The 9,075-nt window shown below is 38.1% G+C and overlaps 1 protein-coding gene across 1 annotated transcript; it reads right to left on the minus strand.

The window, feature by feature from the left end:
* Positions 1-7,004: 7,004 nt before the first annotated feature.
* On the minus strand, positions 7,005-8,557 carry LOC147417798 (uncharacterized). Its single transcript, XM_086507583.1, has 3 exons — positions 8,442-8,557; positions 8,213-8,328; positions 7,005-7,390 (listed from the first exon to the last, which is right to left on the minus strand). The coding sequence occupies exons 1-3, from the start codon at positions 8,539-8,541 to the stop codon at positions 7,133-7,135; spliced, it is 474 nt and encodes a 157-aa protein (XP_086363709.1). The 5' UTR covers positions 8,542-8,557; the 3' UTR covers positions 7,005-7,132.
* Between the last annotated feature and the right edge of the window lie 518 nt (positions 8,558-9,075).

A 9,075-nucleotide genomic window follows, 5' to 3' on the forward strand; every position in this document is an offset into this window, starting at 1 on the left:
AGCGTGAGCTATTCCTACACCTTGTAGTTCGTGTCAAGATAGTATACCCTATAGTTCCTTTGTGTATTGGCCCTTCAATAAGACATAAACATTTTCATATCATAATCTACCACCCTATTTTTCTACCACATCCATGAGCATTCTCTAAGAAAAATTATCTCACTGGATATAAGACCTATGAGAGCGTGAAAGGGGCATGTTAAATTGGTGTCGATGCAAGCCACCATGCCTATTGATCTTCACATCAAACTCTTTGTGGAGACACCCTAGAATCTCCTCCTCTAGTCTTTGTAGTAGTATATACATGCTAGGTGTTCCCATTGGCCTAATCATGCATAGCATGTCTATGTAAAAAGTGCATACATATGGTTTCCTTTCATTCTAGAAAATACCAAGTGGACCTCGTTTTAGCACATACAGTGATGAAATTTTAATTGATCAATTAACATGAGTATGATTGCACACTTGTTGAGTCTTGCTACACTTGTGAGCACTTTGCCTTCATTTTCACTAATGACATTAAGAAGGGAAGCCTCTTTGCAACAATGGTACTTGGGATCATTCTTGTGAGCTAAATCACATTAATGTAGTGAGCAAAGGAAGAAAATTCAAGGATATTTTATCCTTGTAAATTAAGAAACAAAGGGTCGATAACTTTCTCAATCTCTGCATTCCATGCCCTAGAGATGATGATTGCCATCCCACACATATAAAGCATTATTCCACTTAATTCTACCCAATTTGTAATGGGCAACTAATGTTAAAATTAATTTTTCAATTTGACCCATGTAGAATCCCATTGGTAGGAAATATCATCAATCATGTCCACTAACTCCCTAGTTGATGACTCCCTAGTTGGCATTTGTGGGGACCCCATAAGTTAAAAAATGTGCACAAACCATAATCATTCTGAGAGAACTCTAGCGCTAAGTTGTTAACTCTATCCAAAATTTTTCACACTGCTGGGTGCAAAAATAATCAATAGAGTGACACAAGAGACAAAGACTTCTTCCCTGAAATCTTCGACAAAAAGGATTGTTGGTATATAACTACAAGATGATGAGTAGAAGACAAATGATATATAGTAGATCAAGTACCTCTAGATGACATGTTGTGTCATCGAGTAGATCCCACTTTGGTATAGACTTTTTTGCGATTGTGAAGAGACTGCAATCTTCTTTGCCTACTTATTCATCATCGTGGACATTTCCACCAATACCTTGATCTTGAGTAGCAGCTTTTGGTAAACATGTATCACAATCATTGGTTGCTTGATCCTCATTGGGCTCCTCCTTGTAAGCTTTGTTTGCTCCCTAGTCAATTAGTCAATCAAGTCGCTTTGTGGGGTTTTGGACTTTCTTTTGTGAAACATGATTCTGCTTTGTGGCAAGCTCTCCCAAAGTGGGATCGACGAGACTTTGGTGCATTTTTTTGGGTGATAGGCTATCCAAAACTTGACTGCCTTGTTTAGCTTGCCGCTTCTTACCTTTCGTCGATAGGTCTGCTTGCTATGCACACTAAGTTCCACTGCAAGTGACCACTTTAGTTATATTTGTAGTCTTCACCTTTGTCGTGAAGATCTAGAAGTGCTAGCTCCATTATCTTTACCCTTTGAAGGATCAAGCTTATTATAACTTTCTTGGAGTAAGTTCCCTGGATAAAATGAAGGTTAATTTTGCTTACCAAATTTTCATGAGCCATGCAATGACAGTATTTTTCGCTGCCCCCAAGGTAGTAATATTGTCATCAATGGGTGGTATGTATGGAAGTGGAAAATTGGTGCTAGATGCTAGTCTAATTGACACTCTGAGAGTACGTCTCACAAGTTCCTTCCCATGCAGCCTCCCATGGGGAAAGGATTGAGTTAGCATACATTTCTTTAACCTACTTTTCTTTGTTCAAAAGGAGAATGGTCTTGTGTCGGGCAAAGGAATCCACATAAGCCCAAACCATCCTTGAAGAATATGCTTGGATCTAATTCGAGCTAAGCCATATTCTCTGCACCGCCTCTTGGAACTTTGATCTCTAATCTCCGTCATCTTGCTATAAAAGCTACATGAAGTGCATATCGCCTAAAATATACTTTTTGTATTTGAACTAATCATTGACATGTAATTGTGGATTTACAATCACCCGTATATAAGATACACATTTGATGTATTTTATGAACAAATTCCTAGTTGCAAATTTTGTGAATTTTCTAATATACTCTATCAAGCATACTTACATACTTTTGAAATATAATGAGTGACCAATGTATAAAATTCCTAACATGAGTGATTTTTTTAATAGTGACATGTCTGTAATTATTATCTATTGTTTTTTGGTTGATGTATATTCAACCACCCTACATTTAGTGTTTAATGGGGGTAGCAAAACAAGTTATCTCCTCTTTCATCACATCCTCCTCCTCCTCCTTCCACTCTTCCTTGGCATGTTTCCACTCCTCTCTTTTTCATTCTTTTATTTCCTTCTCCATCTTGGCAACCTTTCCATTCTTGCATTTCTTTCTCAATCTTGGCAAGCCTCGTAGAAATATCTTGGTTGATGGTCATGATGTGGAGATCAATCATCTTATTTTGCTAGCTTGGATGATGTCTTTAAGCCTTGTCTCCAATGTTTGGCGTGCCATATCACGGCCCGGAGAAAGTGTGGTACGAAGCGTGGCGTGAGTGCTCCGTGCTTTCACATGTAGGCAAAGAAGTGAAAGGTGTGTATATGTGCGTGTGTCTCCGTACATAGAAGGCAAAGATGATGGCATCTACAACATGCATGGATGGAAAATGTAAACAGTACCCTTGCTTTATAGAGTACCCACAAGTTCCACTTACAAAATCTCGGCTTAAAATTAATCCTAAAAGGCTGCACGCAAGCATGTGAGATCATGTATGGCTAAGATGCACACAAATGCAGGCACAATGAAATCAAGCCTATGAGTCAATGTCTACAGGCTACCCGCATGAGCAAATAGACGAGAGAGAGAGAGAGAGAGAGAGAGAGAGAGAGAGAGAGAGGGCATGTATGAGCCTCAAAATTTCATAATGGATAGTTGTTATAAGGCCAATTTCTTGTGTGATTGAAGCACAAATGCTCCTTGCTTGGAGCCTAATAGTCCATGGTCATTACGAGAAAAGCTAGAAAATAGATTTTGTTAAGGCCATGTAGCTATATTCTGTAGTTCACAAGGAAGAGGATTGCTATACAACAACAAAAATGGAAGCACATGCATTTTATTTCATATCTTTTTTGACTCATCAATAACAACCCCAATAGCTTGTACCTATGGTGCAAAGCAACTCCCTTGAGTCATCTAATCTATATTGTTTTTACATATACATTCACAATAGTAGATTAGGTGGAGCTCTCAAGGTTGTTGGCCTCTTTCTATCCTATAAAGAAGATAGAATCTACTAGGTCCTTCCATGCCCTTAACTTGTTCTAAAAAACCATAACCTTGGCCTTAGTATCCATGAGATTGATATATTTTGAAATCTTTGGTAGAATGAGGATGGCGATAAAAGTGCATTGTTTGTTCGAGTTGAACCACATTTCATTATTGAAACCCACATCTCTTGGTGGTTGTCTAGTAAGATTGGGGAAAGTGCCTTTGCATGAACTTGGTTGTGTCGAGGTTGTTCATGTCCCTGAAGTGAAATACATGATGCAGCTAAGACCTTCTCTACTTGGGTCTGGCAAAAAATAGATGACCCTGTAAATATTGGCTTTGTTGATCATGTGGCAACGCGAGTGTGAGCTTGTCATACAATTTCCATGGTTAACAATACTTCCTTGTCCAAATCTATAAATTGTAAAACCTTAATTAGTTTTGTCTTGCTTTAGGCATGAATTCCCTTGGCAGGATAGATTACGATTTTTGGGTGCATAATCAAGCATACTTTCCACACAGATAATCCTAGAATGAGTATAGAAAATATTAACATTGGCCAAATTTCATAAGGTGAAGCACCTCTCTCTCTCTCTCTCTCTCTCTCTCTCTCTCTCTCTCTCCCCACAAACCACAAACAAAAAAAAAAAAAAAAAGCTCTCATTACTAGTGCTCTTGGAGCTCTTTACAACTAAGAAGAGCTTGAGTATACATAGGATCGTGGAGGCTACTATCTCCATGAGTCAAGCAATTTACCATCTTTTGTCATCATCATACGCCATTCTCCTCTTTTGCAAAGCGTGAATAAATAATCAATACAGTTATATTGTATAGAAAAGGAGTGAAATCCACGAGGCTTGATAATGAGCTTGAAATTAAACATCTCCATAGCACAATATGGTATATTAGTAAAAGTTCTTAAAATTTTTAATGGTCTCTATCGATCCTATAATGTAAACCTCTCTACTCTCCAAATTCAATTTTGACTTCTTCTACAAAGTTGTAGAATTGAAAAGAATAAAGTTTGATTTAAAGAAGTTTTAAAATCTAACCTCATATGAGTTCAAAGTATGTGAGTTCAAACATGGAGATTTAGCTCCTTTTAGGATTTTTGAAGATGAAAATGAACCTTCTAGGCCCTCATGCCCATTCACATGTCCTTCTATCCACTTTGCCTCGCATTTTCACTCAATGTAAATTATATTTTATTGCTTTGGATCGATAAAAAAAATCACATAAAATTCTTGGGATCTTCAAAAAAATTTACATACATTTATAAAGTGGTATTCATCTTCGAGCACTTCCTTCGTTAGAGTGCACGTTCTTGCATGCCTCGTTGTTCTTTGACATGTTCTTTTTCTCTTTAGTCTAGTCACTTATAAGAGAGAGAAAGGTCACCAAAAAACCTAAAATACATCAAAGTTAAATTTTGATAACAAATTGATCCCTGAATTCAGCCTCCATTTCTAGTAGCTTCTTGACTCGTCATCAAAAATTTCATTAAAAAAAAAACCTAATAACAAATTTTCATACCCATATGTAGAGTTATAACAATTCAATATCTTCTCAATCAATGTATAAGCATTGACTGTGGGACTTAATTATGCAACTAATAACCATTGACGATTTGGGGGGACAACAACAACCCCCCAACCCCCCCCCCCCCCCCCCTCTTCTCTTTTTCTTCAAGGAAAAAAAAAAACTCTTTGTCTTGGCCTAAACATTATTGAACTTCTTCAAGGCAAAGGTGTTCTACACAACATTTAAGTATTATTGAACTTCTTCGAGGCAAAGGTGTTCTACACAACATTTAAGTATGCATAAAATTTCTTGACTACTTGGGTAAGATCTTGTTTTTCTTGTGCACAATATTTCAACATCATTAATGATCATGAACCCTTCAAAACTCTAAGCCAAAGTGACGGAAAAAAAAATGAGCACACATGTCTAGAACCTATGCATCTATGCATGCTAGCTAGTATGTAGCTCTAAGAAGTATGACAAAGCGAGAACCTATGCATGCTAGCTTGTATGTGGCTCTAGTATGTGGCTCTAGTAATAACTAAGGTTTTCAATAAGGTAGCATGTGAATGTACAATCAAGGTTTTATAAGGTGAACAAGTGAAAGGGTCATGACAACTTTCAAAAATAATAAGAAAGTGATAAAATTGTTTATACTGGTATGAGCGTTTGGGAAAGGATTGCATCAACTCAATTTTGAACCGATTGAAAATCGAGACTAGTTAGCTGCAAACCATGGTAAACAAAAAACGGATGAAATATGTGAGAAAGTCTTCCAAACATTTTACAAATCTCAAAATTTTTGTTCGTATTTTTGGTTTTTTTTTTTTGTGAGGAGGAAACTCGATCAGCAACCGCTTAATAAAAGAGACTTTCTTGAATGTTAACACTAATTGGAATCAAGCTTTAAAATGCAAAAAAAGTAAAGCCATGGGAAGTTGTGAAATGTAAGGTGAAATAAAAAGAACTAATTAATATATGTGTGTGTGTAGAATTTATTGGAATTATGCAAGGTGAAGCTTCACTTTAGCATTCTAAAACAATAGAATGCAAAAAAAACATATATGTTGTGTGTGTGTAAAATTTACTAAAATTATGTAAAGTGAAACTTCACTTTAGTATTCTAAAACAACAGAGAATGCAAGAAAAGTAAAGACAGGATGTGAAATGAAAGGTAAGTCTCCATCATGCACTAAAAACTATGAAGTCTCCCTAACCCAACCCAACACTAAGGGTTTCTTTTAAAAGCCAAAAAGATAGATTTTACAAAAGAAGGTCACTTATATAGGAGTCAAAAAGGTAATTTCGGTGCAGGCAATTGACCTGTTCCTAGTACTACTATTGAGAACATTAATGTTATGAGGAGATACTAACCAAGAAAGTTTTTCTCTCAATATTGAGAATCTTTGCTATAAAAAGATGAATATTCATTGATTGATTACACTTCTACATACACCAAAAACTTGCAATGTTCCATCAAATATGGGACATGATTACATATATGTCTTTTCATCCATAAATGTGTCCGTGTGCACACGTGTAAGCACATGTAAACTACAACTTGAGATGACCATTTCGACAAGAAAATAGGAATAAGGATTTAGTAATCTCATCCTGTTTTGTTTCTTTTAAGCTTAGGGGAGGGGAACTGTAGATCTCCAACGTTGAACGTGCTGCCATTATATCTCGTATTCAAACTTGCAGACGATGGATGTTAGCCATGTCAGCTATTAGAATGCAACTCATGGTCACAACTCAAAAGACGACACGTTGGCACTGGTAATTCCATCAACGTTCGATAGATTAGCAGGTGGAAGACAACATTCGTCCAATTTGATGTACTATATGCACTGTCAACCCTCAACAACATTCCGACGAATATGATTGACTCCCTCACCCTGGACCATTGACAGTCGGGAATGGTCACCTACTGACCATTCCTGTAATCAGGGCTCCCGGCCTCCACCGGTCGCCTGTGATTAACGAGAATGGTTAGTAGGCGACCTACTCCAATAAACATGGACATACAAAGCCTTCCAACGAATCTCAATAAAAAAGATAATCAATAAACATGGACACACAAAGCCTTCCAAAGAATCTCAATAAAAAAGATAATCAAAACAATAGTGTGCCTATCTCAAAGTACTCTTCAACACAAGAAAAGGAGCGAGAAAATTACAAAAATTCTAACCTTAAAGAAGAAAACAAACCAGATGTTTCAATTTCTCAAGTTTGGAAATCAAAGGGGCCATCGCAAGAGCCCCCCGTGCACGTTGGACAAGAGTACTTGGCTTGGTCTGGCTGTATTGGCTCAAGAGAATTACTTTGGTAGAAGATACTATATACTTGATGAGGAATCAAAGTTTTGTAGATAAGACGACGACGGAGGACATGGTTGCCTAGAGCACAATAGCCAAAACCAGGCACAAATAATTGCGATGGGTCCGCCATGCTTTGATTCCATCCTCCACACAAGAAGGACACCTACACAATGACAACAACACTTGTTTAGCTTAAATCATATAGCATTGTTGATGATACTAACCATGACTTTCAAATTTGTTGACAGATACTTTCAACTATCTTGCCTCTTCCACAAGAAGTTTTGGACAAATTCTCACAATATTTCCCACATTGTGACTTACCTCAACATCATGAGCTTCTATGAGGGAGGCACCGCATACCTAGGTACGATTGGGGGCAGGGGGACCGTCGGCCCGGTCCGCCGACCACCGGGCCGACGGTCCCCTGCCCCCAATCGTACCTAGCTAGGTATGCGGTGCCTCTCGAGCAGAAGCTCATGATGTTATGCATTGTATGATAAACATTGAGAAAGACTCCGTTTTCCTACATGAGAAAATTTATAAATTTTCTTGTGTTCATTAGCCACCATACTAAATATCGACACGACAGTACCAATGCCTTCAAAACAGTGCAATTTTTGTTTATAAATTTATTATTTTCTTCAATATGGGATTTAATGTATACTTAGATTGGTGGTCAAAATCTCCTACTCCCCATATATGTAATACAAGAGATTTCCAAACTCTATCAAGGGGACTTGGCCTAACGGTAAAGGGGCGCGTCCGATGTTCTTGAACCCTTGTGACATGCGCATGCAGGCGTGTGGAGTACGCAACCCCATAAAACTAGCTATTCGCATCAGACTGCTAAAAAAAAGAGAAATTTCGAAACTCTCCTATACTAGGGTGACTATTTCAAACCCTGAGCTAAAGGAGGTGCAGGTGATCGCGTATGTATGTATGAGAGAGCGTAGAAAGAGAGAGAGTGTGTGGGTGGGCGCACCTGGGTGACGCTACAGTCGCAGACGTTGCGGATGTGCAGTGCACGCTTCCCCGGGCTATCTTCCAAGTCCTCAACTGTCATGTTTTGACGCACATTGCACCGCGGTGAACCCATACCTGCATGCACGCTCTCTCTCTCTCTCTCTGCGAAAACGCAGCCACACTTCTCTCTCTCTCTCTCTCTCTCTCTCTCTCTCTCTCATACACACACATCCGACGGCTGGGCGTACCTGTCGTTCCATAGAAGAGATATGGCACCATAGCTGCCCAAATAAAGAGTGCTTGCATGACCAATACCTTCCCATGACGAATTATTGCTGGTTGCTCCATTCTCTCTCTCTCTCTCTCTCTCTCTCTCTCTCTCTCTCTTTCTTCCCATAATAATCATAAATAAATATTTGTCTTCATACCGACATAGTTTTTGTTTAAAAAAATTTAAAGGAGTCGTACATAGAGAAGCTATTTACAAAAAAAGCTATTGATTTTGAATTCTACCACAAGAAACTTATAATAGGTTCCATTAGCCGGAATCTTTGGATATTCCGCTCTCCTCCACAGCCCTCCTTTGTTCATCCGTAGTACTAAAACTTCCCAAGGCAGTCCAACACACGTCTCGAGCTCGCATGAACTGCCTTTTGGTTTTACACAAATTGGTCTAACCAACTCGTGGTTTGATGTGCAACTTCCTTTAATTAAAAAAAGGAAAAATTATCAAAATACCCCTCTAATTTGTGGAAATTCCCAAAAAACCCCTCAAATATCTTAAGTTCCCAAAATACCCTTGTATTTGATTTAGTTGGATTTTTAAAGATTTTCTAATCTTTATTCCCTTTTGACAATTGAGATTCGTTTTTGAGTGCTTAC

Source organism: Adiantum capillus-veneris, chromosome 30 (genome assembly GCF_014529385.1).
Source record: "Adiantum capillus-veneris isolate H3 chromosome 30, ASM1452938v2, whole genome shotgun sequence".
In the NCBI taxonomy this organism is placed as follows: domain Eukaryota; kingdom Viridiplantae; phylum Streptophyta; class Polypodiopsida; order Polypodiales; family Pteridaceae; genus Adiantum; species Adiantum capillus-veneris.